Consider the following 18,617-nt stretch of genomic DNA (forward strand, 5'->3'; position numbering starts at 1 on the left):
ATACAGGTGGCACCATTCTACATGGCTCCACCAAAAAATTATTTTTTTATAGTTCTTGCTGACGTGATAAATTGGTGGCGCCATATAATTTAGCTCTACTAATTTTTACTGTAGATTTTGAGTTATTTTGATATTTAATTAAAAATGTGAGTCATTTTGATACTTAATTAATTTATTAGGTTCATTTTAATAAAAAAGCCTCTTTAGTTTTTACCCAAAGATGCTGCCTACACCACGCCACGCCGCATCACTAGTTTGTTTATTATTAATCCTTTCATTAATAGATAATGGAGGCAAAAGACGGTGACGTTACATTAATGTTTTGTCCTTTTCCAGTAAAAGCAGCCAATTGGTGAGCAATCTTTTTACCTGCCCTTCCTTTTGGTGAGGTTCACTTCACTATGTATTGGTCCGCACAGAAGAAAATTTTCGTTGTTATTTAACTCCAATGCCTCGTGATAGTCACTTTTTAACTATATACCGTCCTGTATACCAGCATGTCTGTGTTGCATTATGTGTGCTAATTGGTATTCTTGTGATCACCATGATTTCTTCTTATGTACTAAAATTACTCTGTAGTAGCTCCATGTTTTGGTTCCTTGGTCTATGAGGTCGTCAACTGTGTTTATTCAACTTTTGTACTGCGTTTCCCATTTGAATTAGCTCCAACTATGTTTCCTCCAGGCACCCATCTGTCATTGAAATATTAATGGATCTACCATTGCCCACTTGTCTTTCTACCATCCCTTTCAAACCATATATGCTTCTTATAAAAGAAGGGTTCTGACTTGTGACCAAGTTCATTACAAAGACTCTTTGGAAATGCCTATAGGATTACTTACACAAAAGTAGATTTTCCACCTTGTGAAACAGCCCTTAACAAACCAAAAGTAGTATGAAAACCCAACCTAATTATCATAAATAGTTCCAACCGAACTCACATCTGCTTTTAAGCACCCACTAAAAAGTCGGTATCCCTTTAGAGTGTCCCTAATGGCTATTCGCGTGCTACTAATGCATACATGCATATCCAAAATTTCTGCATCTACTACTACTATTTTTTTTCTTTAAAAATAATTCAAAACACTAACAACAAACGCTTTAGCTCATGGATAAGAAATAGAAATACTCACTCAAACCATTCAAAACATTAACCACGTTCGGTTCAGTAGAATAGAATAGAAATAGGATTGTAATAAAATAATCATTCTGTGAGAATAGAATAAAACTATAATAAAATTGAATAGGCATAAAAGTAGTTTAGTTGGATAAAATAGAATGGATATTATAATAGTATTCATGATTTGAAGAAGAATAAATATATAATAATAATAATAAAACTCAAATGACAAATATGTTTTTAATAAATTAAATTATGTAATATAAAATATTTGCTCTTAAGTGAAGTTAATATTTTATTTTTATATACATTACAAAAATAAATCAACTATATGTATTAAAATTCAAAACAAAATAATAAAACTTTAATATCTATAATTATAATAAAATAATATTTTAAATACATAATTAACAAAACAATACATATAAATGTAGTTTTCACATCAATTTAATATTAAAGAACAATATTTTCTATCAAAAGAATACTATTTTATTTTTATGTTTTTTGAAATTTAGAAACAATATTTTATATTAAATGATTTAAATTATTTTTGTTCTTAACATTTTTCTTTTCCTTTATTATTTTTGGTTGGGTTAAAATGGAAATAAAAGAAAAGAATCTATTCTGAGTCGCTATTCAATAACTTTGAGGAATAATCCTGTAACAAGCTATTCTGCTTGTAATGAGCTATTCTGCTTAATAGCATTCGGCCAACCAAATTAACAGAATACCGTAGCACTCAGAATGGATCTAGAACCAAGTGGCTACAACAGTCAACCAAACACATTTTAAATATCGTTCCTTTTTCTTTAAAAAAAATGATTACAAGAATCAACTGAGCTAAGCTTAGGGTTCATAACTAACACTTAATTCTTAACAGGTGCCAATTTAAAACTTAAAATGACCTAAGGAACTTAGAAACAAGACAGGCACTGGACAGCTCAACATAAATGGAAATGCATTAATGTTAGGAGAGGCAACATGGGCAGGCAAGAACGATAGTTGCATAATTCACCACCAATAAAACTAGACCAAAAATTCTTGCATAGTTTTGGCACATCAACCAAATTGATTACAATAAAAAAATCCCTCATAAAATTGCCCCATTGATCAAAAGTATTTGGAGCTAATAGTATGGCCCTTAATGTCTCTAATAATAGGGGCTATATCGTGTTGCCATTCTCAACCTTGGAACCTTCCTGCAACGCATAGAGGATAAAGTTTAACTTCATTCAGGTTGCTAAAACTGAAAACAAAAGCACAATAGTATACATGTGTGTGTACATATATGAAGGTAATCCAAATTAAGATGGAAAACAAAAGCTGCAAACATACCCATATCCATAAGGAGAAAAGAAATATGGAGCCATAAATGGGTCCCTGGGTTGCATAAAAGGGTTGGACCGGCGAGGCCGATATTGTTTCATCCCAGGTATATTGGTCCGCTTAGCAGTAACCTGCAAAGACATAGAGAAAGAAAGCACATGATGTTAGAACAGTTTAACAGATGAAAGTTTTATAGGGGGAAAAACCTAAATTTTACCTTCAACTGCCTGCCATGCAGTTCAGATTCATTTAAAAGAAGAGCCTCTTGAACAGCCTCAGCTTCAAGGAACTCCACGTAAGCATAACCCTTTGGCTGGCCATATTTATCAGTACGGATAGTAACCCTATTTACAGTCCCACAAGACTGAAAATGCTGTTGAACTTCCTCGGGTGTACATGAATAATCCACCTGTATTCACAGAATGTTTTTTACGTAGCCAGTAAATTGCGCAGAACAGGATATTCTAAAATATTAACAATATAGAACAAGGGGCTGCAAATATTAATTTGTTATAAGAAAGCAGCAAACAAGGTCACTTGTGCAGCAAGTATCTACTTACTAATCACCTTGTTAAGAAAGGCCAGACGGCCTGAATAAAGAACAGGTCTTAGTTTACAAGATTAAACATATCCCGGGTGTTTCTTACAAAGGAGTCAAACTAAATAAGCAAATGTTAAAAATCTTCTCAAGCAATTAGCATTCACATAGGAAAGATACTGTTGATAGATAGGGCCAACATATTGGTCAATGATCTAAATAACCCAAGTAAATATAGACAGATTATATAAACTTGATAAATGTAAGGAGGACAGCACATAAAAGGATATTTCCGAGTTCGCAAAGTCACGAACCAGGCCAGTGCCATATTACAGCCACATCATCCTTACATGACCAAACTAGGGTAAAGTTCATTTTAACAAGCACAGGTAAAGAAGAAAAATCCATTACATTCTTCAAAAATACAGAGAAGAAAACAAGAGCACATATGCAAATGTTTCATGAGAAAATATTTTGACAACTTGAGTTATATGTTATGGAAAAAGAAACACAATATTTGTTTTCATCAATGTGTAATAATACTGCATCAGCCTTTACTTAATTCCTTTCACAATAGAAACACCATAATCAGAACTAAAAAACAGAATCAGAGTTGATCACGAGATGTTTCATTTCAGTCACTTTTTAAACAACTAACAAACTCATTATTCAATAATTATTGTAACTTTCTGCACGGCTTTCAAGTTATAATTATAATTTCATCCTTGATTCAGGAAGATGCAGCCTTCCATGCTTGGTTTCTTCATGCATGTAGAGCACCTCTGGCACTAGTCTCAAACAAAGAAGAGCCCAAAGCTGCCAATAAGATGCTGCTGGGTAGTGGCTCTTAATCCAGCATATCTACTGGTAAAGCTGGACAACTAGTTGAAACAATTTGAATTACAATTACATTTTAAGTTCAGGTATGATTGATCCGAATACTGGTATTACTGTGTCCAGCCTTAATTACTCGGAATAGGAACTTGCAAGCATGTTCAGATATTTCTAGAGCTGATAGGATAAGTTCAACCTGATGCAAAAATTAACTATTCTCATGCGGTTGGCAAAGGCTTACTTCGTTGTTGCGGTTGTAGATTCAGAAGATAGAATGTCATTTACCTACTCATTATGACCCAAAGTTCATAGATATTTCTATATATTTGATAATGGAGGTGAATATACGCGTGGAGTAGCATTATAGACATGTGCGAAGGCAAGCAGAAAAATAAGCTAGGGAAAGCAGCCTCACATTGCCAACAAAGATTGATCGGGAATCTACTTCCTCTCGATTAGCCTGAGATGTAGCAGCAGAAGCAGGATCTATTGCAAAGAAGCAAATCCAACAACAAAGATGAGCATGCAATTAAAATTTAAAGTACAGAAGATAGAAGATCATCTTATATGATGCACACATATCCACAGGATTCAACATTCCAGCAAAGTGTTCCATAACAGATACCATCGGAAGTTTAGCCTAAAAATTTTGAAAACCTATACGGGATTTGCTTTGGATTTGAAAGCTTTGTCAATAACAAGAAAAACAAAAATAAGCCAAATGAAAGTATTTATCAGATAGTTTCGCAATCATTTAGCAAGATACCACATATTAAATACCAGAAGCCCATTTCTAAAAACCAACAAGAGAAAACAAGGGGAGAAAAACAAAGAGCGCAAAATCTTAAAACAAAGAAAAAAAGGGGCACATTGAACCGGGAAAATAGAAAGAAAAACAGTTAACCTTGTACGGAACCCATCTCCTTCTCGACCTTAGCTTGCATCTCACGAAGAGCAGCGGCTTCATCCTCCATCTCTTTTAACCTTCTTTTCATGTCATCCAGGTCCTGCAAATTTCTCCAAAATTAGGGCTTACTAAAAATAGGAAAAGCCCTAACAATAATAAAAGTGAGAAAAAATATATAAAAATAAAATAGTAAAAATACAGCTTCAGTGGATTCCGGCGCTGCCATGACTACATCGTCTCCTTCCATCCTCCCTCTCTCTTTTCAAAATAGAAGGTTAGAAAGCAGCCTTTTCGCTTTTCCCTGTTATAGCTAAATATACTTTCTTCCAGTGTCAGATCCTTCAGCTGATATTTTCTCTCTTTGGTCTTTGCTAGGGATATTTCGTTTCTCTTACATTTTCAACCCTAATTTTTACGTCTCCCCGCTACCTTATCCGTGCCACGTCAGAATATTAAATTTCAAACATTTTTCTTTAGCCTACTGGCAAGTAAAGTTTTAGTTGGTATAATATTAATTTTAGTTTTTAATTTTATATATATAAAACTTTTAATTTTGATTTTAATTTTATTATACATAAAAATACAAAAAAATAGAATTATTTTTAAAATTTTTAAAATTATAAAATATATTATTAAAATAAAATAAATAACAAATTTAAAAATAAATAAAGTGAGAGAATATTAAAATATTCCATATCCATTTTTTTAAAGTTAAAAAATTATCCATTCTCTACTCTTTTTTTTTTAATAAGAGTCGGTTCCTTGCTAATACCTTCGCACCGAACGAAACACTCCGTTCCAATGCTCAATGGAAACACTGATGAGAGAATTATGTTCTGCTCCAAATATCGCCTTATTCTAACGATTTCGACTTGTATTGGTGCTTTTTACATGTTCTGGCAAAATTTAGATGTACCGAACCATATTAAAATGAGATTTAGGTGTGTTTATCGGTGTGGTGCATTTAACTTTTTTTTACCGCATGTTATAGTATTTAATTTTATCACAATTGGGAATAACATTGATCTAATTATAAACACTTGTGAGTCTGTCTTTTGACATGTTTTCTCTGTCTGTCTTTTGACATAATTGTTTCTTTATTCTTCTTCTTCTTTTCTTTTTACTTTTGACCCTGGTTTTGTGTTCTCTTTGCTATTATCTTGGTGTTTTCTGTGGTATAAGTTATAGAAGACGAGTTAGCCAACTTGAGTATATTGGATGAGGAGGAGGAGGTGTTTCAAGAGGAAGCAGTTGTAATCGAGCAAAGTTTTCAGTTCAGTCTAGTGGGGCGTTGTTTAACAGATAGTATGGTTAATTTCCCTGCTCTACGTAACACTATGGTAGATCTATGGCATCCCATTGGAGGGATTTGTATAACGGATCTTGGGAATAAACGCTATATTTTCCAATTATTCAATGAGGTTGATGTTCAAAGAGTGATGGCCGACACGCCATGGTTCTTCAACAGTAATCTGCTTCTACTGCACCGAATACAAAAAGGAGAGAATCTGTCAGTGTTGCTGTTAAACTTCTCTGAGTTCTGGGTTCAAATTCACGAATTACCTACAGGGCTAATGTTTGAACCAATGGCTAGGCAATTCGGTGATTGTTTGGGGAAGTTTCTTGATTATGATACTTCCATTCCGTTTTCAGGCAATAAAAATTATATGCGTATCCGTGTTCGCTTGGATGTCACGGCGCTATTGAAGCGCAAAAAGAAGATTCAAGTGGGTAGAGCTTTAATTGTTTATGCTCGTTTTAAATATGAAAAGTTAAGCCTGTTTTGTTTCATTTGTGGTAAGTTGGGGCATGGGGAGAGCTACTGTCCATTCCGATTGAGAATTGATCCTTCAAAAATTATTTTCGGGTGGGATTTACCTATTCGTGCCGTGCCACAGCGACGAACTACGGTGGTGAGTAGGTGGTTGCGTGAAACCGATGGATCACAATGCCAAGTTGAAAATATAGAAAGTTCCAATCACAGCAATAATATTAATTGGGATATGGATTTTGGCCATAAGATAGGGAAAGATTTTGGGGATAAGATGTCAAATCCCAATTTAATTCCATTAGGATCCAATCAACAATTTTCTATTAAAGGAAATAATAATGGCAGTAGTTTGGGCAAAGGTATTTCGTTTGTTGATGGGTTGGAAAATGGGCTTATGGAAATGGTTGTGGATGAGGAAAATGACCCATTAACAGCTGTGGAAGGGAAGAAACGACAAAGGCTTATGACTGGCCCGAATGTTACTTTGGGCTTTAATGTGGAATGTGGCGCCCTCGATTTAACGGCTAGCTCTGGTGGACAGAGCAGCTGATCACAATAAAAATACTAAGTTGGAACGTTCGTGGCTTGAGAAGGCCTCAAACTGTTAACAGGCTCAATAATAAGTTGAGAGCTATTAATCCCCGAATTTTATTTCTCATGGAAACAAAATTAAGTTCTAAACGAATTGAATTAGTCAGATTAAAGTGCGGGTTTAAGAATGGGATTGATATTGGGGCGATGGGGTCAAAAGGAGGACTCTCTTTGGGATGGAAAGGGAATTCTTTGATTAGCCTCAGAAGTTTTTCTTAAATTATTTGATTAGCCTCAGAAGTTTTTCTTCTTCTCATATTGATGTTGACATTCATGATAATGAACGAGGGGAGGTCTGGCGATTAACGGGTTTCTATGGGAATCCGGACGGTCGGCTTAGAGGTACATCATGGGAACTAATTAGACAACTTGGTAGTGATCCGTCTTCTCCATGGGTTGTCTTGGGGGATTTCAACAAGATTATAAACTCTTATGAGAAACGGAGTGGCCGTCTTAGATCGAAGCGCTAAATGAATGCCTTTCGAACGACGTTGGAGGATTGCAATCTCAGTGACTTGGGCTTTGTTGGTAGGTGGCTTACTTGGGAGCGAAGAAAGTTTTCAAACACAAACATACGAGAGAGATTGGATCGCGAAATTGCTACATCGAGTTGGATTGATATCTTCCCCAGTTATCAGATTAAACATTTAAATCATTCATTTTCTGATCATTGTCCTATTCTTTTGGATACTATGAAAAAGAGTTGGAAGGATCATTGTAGTTTTGATAAGGTGCTTCGATTTGAGGCTAAGTGGTTTTTGGATAGTTCCTTTAAATATATGGTCCGAAGCTCGTAGAATGATATGTCAGGAAGTGTTCCAAATAAGCTTGAGAGACTAGGCTCTTTGCTTCAGCGTTGGAGTAGATCCAGCATTAATGAGGAAAGGAAAAACCGAGTGGATTTAGAAGATAGACTAAAATTCCTCTTTAATCAAGAACCTGATGATGAGATTCTAGGGGAAATAACAGAGGTCCAACTGGGACTTAATCTGGAAGCTGATAAGAAAGAATTATTTTGGGAGCAACGAGCCCGTGTTAATTGGCTAAAAAATGGAGATCGAAGCACTAGCTTTTTCCACAAAATAGCTGTTCAATGCCAGTTTCGTGGCCGAATTTCAGAGTTAGATGATGGGAATGGTAGGAGGTTTTCTTCGACTGAGGATTTATTACATTTTGCTTCCGATTATTTTAAGGATCATTATTCGGCTTCTGAGATAGGTTCTGACGAACATGTTTTTGGACTCATGAAAAATAGAGTCTCGGGTAGTATGAATGATTCCCTTCTCAAACAGTTTACCGAGGAGGATATTAGTTTGGCAATCAAGATGATAGTACCTTTGAAAGCTCCCGGGGTTGATGGGTTTCCCGTTTTATTCTTTCAAAGGTACTGGCACATAATTGGCTCTGACATTTCTTCCTATTGTTTATCTATTTTGAGTGGAGAAACTGAAATTGGTTATATTAGTAAAACTCGTATTGTTCTGATTCCCAAGGTTGATAAACCAAAAAATTTGTCACAATTCAAACCCATAAGTCTCTGTAATGTAATTTATAAAATTATCGCAAAAGTCTTGGTAAATCGAATAAGTAATGTTTTGGGATGCTGTATTGATGAAGCCTAATGGGCTTTCATCCTAGGAAGGCTTATCTCTGATAATGTGCTCATTGCTTATGAGGTTCTGCATTCTCTTAAGATAAAGAAAAGTGGAAAGAAATAGAATTTTGCGTTTAAACTCGATATGAGTAAAGCGTATGATAGGGTTGAGTGGGATTTATTAGCGAGAATGATGACTAAACTGGGTTTTCATGCCGATTGGGTAGTATTGATTATAAGGTATGTCTGTTCTGTATCATATTCGGTGAGTCTTAATTGGTCTAATGGGGAGTGGTTTTTACCTTCAAGAGGCCTAAGACAAGGAGACCCTTTTAGTCCTTATCTTTTTATCATCTGTGCTGAGGGATTTTCTACGCTTATCAAGGAAGCAAAACATAAAGGGTTGATAAGGGGTGCGTCAGTTGGTAGGGAACGCTTTTCAATAAATCATTTATTTTTTTGCAGATAATTGTATTCTTTTTGGGGAGGCTTATTGTGAGGGAGCTCGTGTGGTTCGGGATGTTATTCGAGAATATGAAATAATTTCAGGACAGCGTATGAATTTCGACAAGTCATTAATTTATTTTGGGGCTAATGTGGACTCAGTTACAAGGGAGAATATTACTTGCTTTTTAGGTGTTCAAGTAGCCTCAAGCCCAGAAAAGTATTTAGGTCTGCCTATGATGGTGGGTCGGAACAAAACTTGGGCTTTCTCCCATTTTATCGACAGATTCAGAAAAAGAGTAGAAGGCTAGAGTTTGCGCTATCTTTCAATTGGGGGGAAAGAGGTCTTCATTAAGTTGGTATTACAAGCCATTCCGCTTTATGTTATACATATGCCGAAATCGTTATGTAGTAAGCTTGAATGCATTATGAACAAGTTTTGGTGGACTAATAACAAGATCGCGAAGGGTATACATTGGAGTTCATGGGACTTTTTATGTAGGCCGAAATGTGATGGTGGAATGGGTTTTAAAAATATGTTTTTGTTTAATAAGGCTCTGCTAGCAAAACAGGTTTGGCGTATTTTATTGCAGCCAAGTTGTCTTTTAGCCAAAGTTTTAAAAGCTCGGTATTATCCTTCCTCAGACTTATTATCAGCGAAAATTGGGTCTTACCCTTCGTTTACCTGGAGAAGCATTTGCAGTGCTCGGGAGCTGATAATGGAAGGGCTGGTGTGGCGAGTTGGTAGTGGCGATCGAATCAACATATGGAATGACTTTTGGTTGCCTGGGAAAGAGAGCAATAGAATATCAGTTCAGAAGATTTTGCCTAATTGGTCTACTGTAAACCAGTTAATCAAGGCTGAGACTAATACTTGGGATAAGGAGCTAATTTATAATCTAGTTGATGAAGCCACTACAAAGCGTATCCTATCCATTCCTATTTCTAGTGCTAATGTAGATGACATGTTGGTTTGGAAATATGAAGGATCTGGGGAATATACAGTGAAAAATGGGTATCGGGCTCTATCTACAAAGTTACTACAGAATCATACATACACATCCTCTAACTGTGCTGACTATAGGGGTTTTTACAAATCCCTATGGAATTTGAACATTCCTGCTAAAATTAAAATTCACATATGGAGGCTTATTAACAATCTGTTGCCTTATTTCTGTAATTTGGTGCAAAGGGCTTTATCTGTTGATGTCGTCTGTCCTTTGTGTAAGGTTGAGATGGAGGACTCTGGTCATTTGTTGTGGTATTGTGACTTCCTACAATCTGTTTTGGCTTCACTTCAAATCCAGCTGCAAGATTTCAGTGAGTTGTCAAGTTATAAGCATCGTTTTATTCGGAATTTTTCTATTACGAGTGATCAGTAGAAGCAATTACTGGTAATCTCTATATGGAGTCTCTAGTTTAGAAGAAATAAACTAGTTCGTGAAGGGGTTAAACCATCCTTGCTGAAGTTGTTAGGGTTTATTCAAGGCTATGGTCGTGATTTGAGCCTAAATCAAGAGATTTCTAGTCCTTCTCTTAGATCTATGGATAGAGTGGTCTGGAAACCCCCCGATGTTGGAGTTTTCAAGTTAAATTTTGATGCGGCTTTTCAACATGATTTACAACTCGTTGTTACAGCAGTTATTGTCAGAGACTCAGAAGGTGAAATAGTCGGGGCAAAAACTTCTCTGTTTTCGAATGTGAGCGACGCTTGCTTGGCGGAGGGGCCGGCATGTGAAAGGGCGCTTTTGTTTGCAGTTGAGAAGGGTTTTCGGCACTTGATTATAGAGGGGGATTCTTTAACAGTTATTAAGAGCATTCACAAAAAGGAGAAAGACAAATCTGTTATTCGGTCAATAACCATCAAATTAATCTTCTAAATGAAAGCTTTTTTTCTGTTACTTACACTTTTGTACCCCGACTGGTGAATAGGACGGCTCACACGCTGGCGATGGAAAGACGACGAAGATAGATTTTCGGTGTCTAGGCAGACGGAGTACCAGTCACTGTGAAGGAGATGGCGATGATGGATCGTCAGAGGTTTCTTGATTCACTTTAATTCGGCTTTGAATATGGTGTTGATTCACCGATTCTCTAGCTATGGATTCAAAGCTTCGTTCTCTCCTCTTCTTTATCTCAGGATCTTTCAATAGGAGAAGAGAATCATTTTTTTGGCTGATATTTGGATCGTTTTTCTTTGGCTTAAGGTGTTTTCTATTGTTGTTGGTTTTGGTAGGTTCTAGAACTACTTTTTTCTTTACAGCTGTTTTGTTTTCATTTATTTCTCTGTCCTTTCATGTTGCTGTATGAGGGTGACGTTTCAGTGTTTTTGTTTACCTTGAGCTGTGTTTAATAAATATCAGTAAGTATTTGTTGACAAAATTTTTTTTTATCACAATTGTTGTTTTTACACTAATTGTAGATAAATTTCTGTCTATTTAAAGTTTATTTAAAAGCACTTTAAAAACTTAATTGTATATGGTAAAATTTGAGCTTTGACCAGCTATTACCAAATAGTGAATGCTGTGGTTCAAAACTTCAATTTCTAACCTAACAAGAAAAACACCCAAGAAGCTGAAGTAGTCTGTCTGCCCTTTCGCAACCTGTACACCACCGCTCCTCTGCCATCCAGTTAGGGGTGTGCAAATTTTGAATAAAACCAAATTAATTTGGTTAACCGACTGAATTCGGTTAATCAGTCGGTTAATAATTTTTTAAAAGTTTGGTCAACGGTTAATTCTGTTCGAAATCAGTCAATTAACTGAATTAACCGAATTTAATAAATAATATTATAATATATAAGTATTCGGTCGGTTCGGTTAATTTTTTGGAAATATAAATTAATTGATCGATTAAGCCGGTTAATTTTTTATATGTTTTATACTTGTTTTAACCAAAAATAAAAAATATATATAAATTTTGGTTAACCGACTAGATTAACCGAAAAAGTTCAGTTCGGTTAATTTTTTTGAAAAAATTCGATTCGGTTAACGGTTAAGGTTTTAAAAGGGTCGGTTAATTTGGTTAATGGTAGTTCAGGTCAGTGAACCAGTCGATTAACTGATTGAACACCCTACATCCAGCTGATAGATAAAGCAAAATCTTTTCCACTGCTCAACCATTTTTAGTTAAAGCTGCTTACGTTAGTAATTTTCTGATTTGGTTATTGTTTTTTGAGGATGTTAGACGTTGTTGAATGGATGGAAATTGTCATTTCCAAATTCCTTATTATTTGATTCAGTCCCCTTCGAAGAAAAACATTGGTAGAGAAAGGTGGATTTCTTGAATGATGTATAAGAATTTGTAAAATTTGTTCGATAATTACATAATACCAAGAGAAAAAACGGGAAAAAAAACTCTTTGGGTTGCAAGTTGGATTTCGTGGCCCTCATATACAAACTCTTTGGGTATATGCGAGCTCTCCTAGTAAGCACTCTATAGCATGTGCGAGCCAAGACTGCGAGCTTCCTTGCGAACTTCTGGATCGCGGGTGGGTAACCCAGACCTTATGTAGTTCTCGGTTGGTAATCATAAGTACATAACAATCTTAGCACTAGAATGAAAGCCCTGTTTGCTGCAAGCTCCCTATTAGTTCCTAAAATGCATATCATCCCTTTGAAAGGTGCCACACAACATCCTTTTAATCTCCTATGCCTCTACAAACTTGTGGGCTCGCTCATACGTATCTATCAAACTCTATGACCTATTATTAGTAAATGAGTACTGTACATGGTCATTTTTTACCCCCATTATGAAAGCATATATAGCCAACTAATACTCTAAATTCTTCGTGTTCAAAGTCAGCACATGAAATCGCTTCTTATAATATTGGAGAAAATCACCTTATTTCTGTTTCACAGAGATCAATCCCATAGGTGTGCTCATCATTGCCTTGTAAGCCCTGAATCTTCTCAAGAACATCTAGCCTAACTGGGAGAAACTTCGAATTGAGCCTTTAAGAATGGACAAGTACTAGTTCTTCACACTTTCTTTAAGTTTCGTGTAAAAAACTTTGTATTTTGCTGAATTTGATGCTCCCAACACGTTCACATAATTGTTGTACTGTATCAAGTGAGCTTGTGAGTCTCTTCTGCCCTCAAACATGTCATTTGGGACTTTAAAATCATGTGGTAAGTTCACTACTACTATTTCAAGAGCCAATGGATTGTTAGAACAAAAAAATTAATCTATATCCTAAGACCTGGGGTGCAACGCTCTTACGTCTCGCCGTAACTCGTCCATCTTATTCTGCCATTCTCTTACATGCATGCTTGGACCTTTGTCCTGCGTATTTATATTATCGTGAAAATTAAAATTGTCAGAGTCTACCTTCCTTCTTAATTCTTGATGAAAAGTCTGCTGTTGCTCGAACTGTGCCTCATGCGCAGCCATTGTTCACTCATAAACTTCATTTTCTCCTAGAAAGTAAGAAATTGTTGTGGCGATGCTTTTTGATTTGAAGGAAGTGGTAGCCCGTGCCTAGAGGATATGTTCAAGTCCAATGGACTGGAACTCCCTCATAAGTTGCATTGTCGAAGTTCTCCGGTTGATCAACAAACCAACCAACAAATAAGTCTACTTTATTGGGTTGACTGCCAGAGCCTAAGGCTCCAAATTGTCTAGACTAAATATTGAAAGAGAAATACTCATTTGGGTGGGTCATCCTAACTCTTGGTAATTTTTCTCAAACTTGAAAGAAATCTGTCAATCGAAAGTCTGTCCACACTTATAGCTTTCCATAGACCCAATAGGAGGGGACTAGATTGTTATTTACTTATGATCACTAACCCGAAAACCAAATAATATCTAGGTCTGTAACATTCTATTTTTCAGTGGTAAGAGAATAGTGGTTTTGGGGCCATAAATTTCTGTCGTGATAAGCCATAAATAATATTAATAGAATATTTACAGAGCCATATGTGTTGTATTAAAATTTGGTTGAGAAATTTTATCGTTTAGATAACTAATTAAAGAAAAGGGCTAAATTGTAAAAAGTGCAAGACTTAGTAATTATTGTATTTAAGTGATTAAATAGCTTAATTAATAAATGAGGAATGACCAATGTAGCAATTAGTCCCTAGTTTATAATGTTGGAAGGCATTATGGATAAAAATCATAAAATAATACAAGTTTCAATGGGCAAATAGTAAATATTATAAAATTAAAACAAAATTAAATGAAGTAAAAGGCATTTTCATATTCATTTTTCTTTAGCTTTGCCGAAATAACATGAAAGTGTATCTAGAAGAATTGGCCAAGACTAATACTTTGCATGTAAGTGAAATTGATGCCCGTTTCTTGTAATTTTTATGTTTTTGTGATCGTTGCAACTAAGTTCAGCTAGCTCGTACCTCTGTTTTTGAATTTGTTAAAAAAATTTAGAAGTTTACATTGATGAATCTTGAATTTTTTTATGATAACTATGTGTTTGAAGCTTTGGTTGTGGTATTTGGTTGTTTTGTAAAGTGATTTTTGTTAAATTTTGGTTTAAGGATTAAATTGTTAAAATGTCAAATTTTCAAGGTTTGATAGTGAATTTGAGGTATAATAAGGAATTTTAAAGAGCCTAGAATATTCATTTGTAATTTGGTTCTTAGAAATTGGTCAATTTGATTAATATCGGTTTAGAAGATTAACTTGCAAAAGTTGTAAAACTTTAGAGAAAATATGTAATTAATGAAAAGTTAAAGGTCATATACATTGAATGAAATTTGAAATATGTATGAGATTAATATATTGTATTTAGTTATTATATAGGTCAAAACTTGGATAAAAAAATAACCAAGAAAAAGAGAAAATAGCGGATTAGTCCCTACATGTTGGTTGGAATAGAATAGTAGGTAAGTTCATGGTATTTCAATACATAAATGAATTTCTATTTGTGTTCTTATATTATGATTTTTTAATTAATATGTTTAAAGAAAATTATTGTTTGATTGCACATATGTACCCCTGTTTGTACTTCAATACCCCTGAATGCACATACGTGCCCCTGCTTGTACTTCGGTACCCCTAACTGCACATACGTGCCCTTGTTTGTACTTTGGTACCCTTAAATGCACATATGTGTCCATATTTGTACTTCGATACCTTGAATGCACATTCTGTAATGGCCTAAATTCAAAGTTATTCGGAACAGTGGTTTCGTAACCACAAATCCGATTTAAAGAGAAATTTATTTCAATATTTTTGCATGAAAATTGAAATGATAGGAAAATCGTATGAAAATATTGATAGAAAAATTTTATCAATTTAGTGGTTAGTTAGAAAAAGAAATTATTGAAGAAATTGGGTAAAAATAAGATATCGGGACCTCTATCTTGTAAAACCGAGTCGAAAATAATTTTATAAATATTTATGAAATGTTATTAGTGTGGTATTAAAATTTCGTTAGGAAATTTTAATGTTTGGGTAGTCAATTAAATGAAAAGGACTAAATTGTAATAGGTGTAAAAGTTGCTAAAATTAAATAGCTTAAGAGTCTAATGAGAAAAGATTTAAAAGGCAATTAGACCCAAAAGTTATTTGGGCTGGACGCAAGGGTATGAAATCAGCAGAAAAATTGATAAATTAAGGGTAAAATTGGAATATTACAAAATTAACTAAATAAAGCTAGGACTAAATAGGAAATATCTAGATTTCTCTTCATTTCTCTTCAATGCCAGCAGCTAAAAACGCCATAGGAGGGTTCTCTAAGCTATTATTTCATAATTTTTGCACCAAGTGAGTTAATCCTTGCCTTTTTCTTGTAATTTTTGTGTTTCTAAGACTTTTGCAACTAGGTCCTACTATTAAATTCATTAGTTTTTGATTTCATGGATGAAATTGAAAGTCACCATGATTGAGTTCTGTAAGTTTATGATTAAATAGAATGAAATTAAAGCTTTAATTTGTTTATAAGATGATTTTATTAGGTAATTTCAATAGAAATTGATTTTTAGGACCTAATTGTGAAAATGTTTGGAATTAAAGCCAATTTCTGAAATTCTGATTCCTAAGGGTTGTAAACTAGTTTAAGGTGATAGAATAAAGTATTAATTGAGAAAAAACATCTCAATTGAGAGGCTAATTGAGTAGGGATGAAATTGTTATTTATTAAAAGCTTAGGGGAAAAACGGTAATAAATTGCTTGCACTAACAATATTGGACAGTAGCAGTAGACTAACTTTTAAAAATCACCATAAATTGTATGAATCGAATTAGAAGATGAACAAAACGTGGAATTAAATCTTATTGAGTCTAGTTTCTCATAGAATAAACGGTGTAAGCAATGGATTTATAAATTTTGAGATATAATAAATTTTGTGAGACAAGGTCGGAATGAATTTGGATTCCCCTGTTTTGACTTTGAAAAATCATAAAAAATTGAATAAAAATAATTATGGGCTTAAATTTATATGTATAGAATCATGAATGAGTCTATTTTCAAGAGAAATAAATGGGAACATCATCCAAATTCTGTATGAAGAGATAATTAATTTTTAGTGAAGAAGGGTCAGAACTGTTGGACAGCAGAACAGGGGTGACTTTAAAGAATAAACTGTACTTATTGGCTAAACCAAAAATTCTGAAAATTTTATGTAAGAATATATGTGAGTCTAGTTTCAGAGAAAATTATCGGATCCTAATTTGGAGTTCTTTAACTCAAGATAAAAAAAAATTAGTGACTATGACTCAAGTAGACAGCTTTGAAAGAACTATAAATAATAGTTGAATTATAGAGAATGTTGCATATGAACATGAAATGTATTAAATTGATAATTAAATTTATTTATTTAGATCCAGAAGATTCAAATACGAAGCTAGATCAAGGAAAGAAAAAAGTTCGGGATTAGTAGATTTTTTGTTTACAAACAAGTATCAAGGTAAGTTCATGTAACTTGAATTATATTCTTAAATGCTTGAGATTGTATGTTATTGATGTGAATATGATTTGAATGTTCATTATATGAAAATTAATGAAACATTGATATATTTGATAAAATGGGAAGAAATCCAAGTTGAATGAAAGGAAAATTCGATGGATCTCTCAAAAGGAATTGACGGTAAAAGGATCTAGCCGGACGGGTGATCCTATCTGATATAGCCCTCCAAGAATATGTGTAAAATGGATTTAGCCGGACGGTAATCCGAATTAGGGTCTCAATTTAGCTCGACTGGTAATTCAGATACAAGCTCATTAGAGTAATTGTCGTTGCAGGATTTAGCTCGACCGGTAATCCCGACAATACTCTATGAGTTTATATTGCGGGATTTAACTCGACCGGTAATCCCGCCGCAAGGTTGAGGTTCATGAGTGTGCTCTCTGAAATGGAAATGTGAGCACATGAATATGAATTGACGGACTTAATTGTACACTAAAAGTGTACCTCGAAAATCCATTGAAATTCGATAAATTCAACGGGATAAATATGGAAAATAATAAGGAATGAAAATCATGGTATTGATGAGTACATCAATCATGGTATACATTATTGGTACATGGAAATTATTGTACTAACTTGAATGTTGAGTTTGTGCATATTAGGGTAATAATGCATTGAATGGATATAGGAATGTTTATTGTATTGTATTGAAAATATTAGGTAAGTATAATTCTTGTTACATGAGCTTACTAAGCACAAAGTGCTTACCCCGTTTCCTTTTCCTCTGTTTTGTAGTGTTAAGAGCTCGGAGATCGGATTTGGTCGGAGACACATCACACTATCAACCTCAGGACTTCGGTATATAAAGAAACTTTATTTTGGAGAATAATGGCATGTATAAGCTAATAAAGTAAATGATTCTATGAAATGAATGTAAGGTCAACCAATGGTATGGCTAACAAATCTTGGTTTTGTTATGTGATGAGGTTATCTTATAAAAAGGCATGAATCTATCTTGAAAATATGCTGAATTGGATTGGTTGATTTGGATTGGTCTCGATATAATATTGCAAGGAAGGTTAGATATCTGTAAAGAGATTATATTGAGTTTTTCTAAAAAAATAATAATAATAATTCGTAAACTCCGGTAATACCTCGTACCCTATTCCGGCAATGAATACGGGTAGGGGGTATTACATTTATTGGTATCAGAGCTACAGTTTAGTCAGTTCTAGGATCGATGTAGCAAATACGAGATTAGCTATATGTGCCATTTAAATTATTATTGATAGTGTGATATCTCTTGACCATTTAAAGTGTGTTTTTCTTATAGTAATGTCATTCGACCGAGCTCAATTTGAGGAAGCTGAGAGTCATGCTCCGACTTCAGTACAAAGAGAAGAAACTAACATAGAAGGCCCGAGACAGAAGGTCGAGGGGAGGAGGCAAAAACATCCTTCTTTCAAATGATGAATGAATGGTTTAATCAATACTTAAGACCTAACCCTGTAATGCAGCAAGTTCAAGTTCCCCCTTCTGCTCCTCCACCGGTTCCCGAGATCTCACAGGGTACAGGTACTGAATCTGTTAGAAAAGGGAAAGCTCCAGTAGATAAAATTCGAAAATA

General features: G+C 34.5%; 1 protein-coding gene across 1 annotated transcript; it reads right to left on the reverse strand.

The window, feature by feature from the left end:
- Positions 1 to 1,906: 1,906 nt before the first annotated feature.
- On the reverse strand, positions 1,907 to 5,213 carry LOC108476794 (polyadenylate-binding protein 2-like). The gene is made up of 6 exons (XM_017779127.2): positions 4,925 to 5,213; positions 4,723 to 4,825; positions 4,234 to 4,304; positions 2,664 to 2,855; positions 2,456 to 2,577; positions 1,907 to 2,319 (listed from the first exon to the last, which is right to left on the reverse strand). The coding sequence occupies exons 1-6, from the start codon at positions 4,970 to 4,972 to the stop codon at positions 2,271 to 2,273; spliced, it is 585 nt and encodes a 194-aa protein (XP_017634616.1). The 5' UTR covers positions 4,973 to 5,213; the 3' UTR covers positions 1,907 to 2,270.
- Between the last annotated feature and the right edge of the window lie 13,404 nt (positions 5,214 to 18,617).

This window comes from Gossypium arboreum, chromosome 12 (assembly GCF_025698485.1).
Source record: "Gossypium arboreum isolate Shixiya-1 chromosome 12, ASM2569848v2, whole genome shotgun sequence".
Taxonomy (NCBI): domain Eukaryota; kingdom Viridiplantae; phylum Streptophyta; class Magnoliopsida; order Malvales; family Malvaceae; genus Gossypium; species Gossypium arboreum.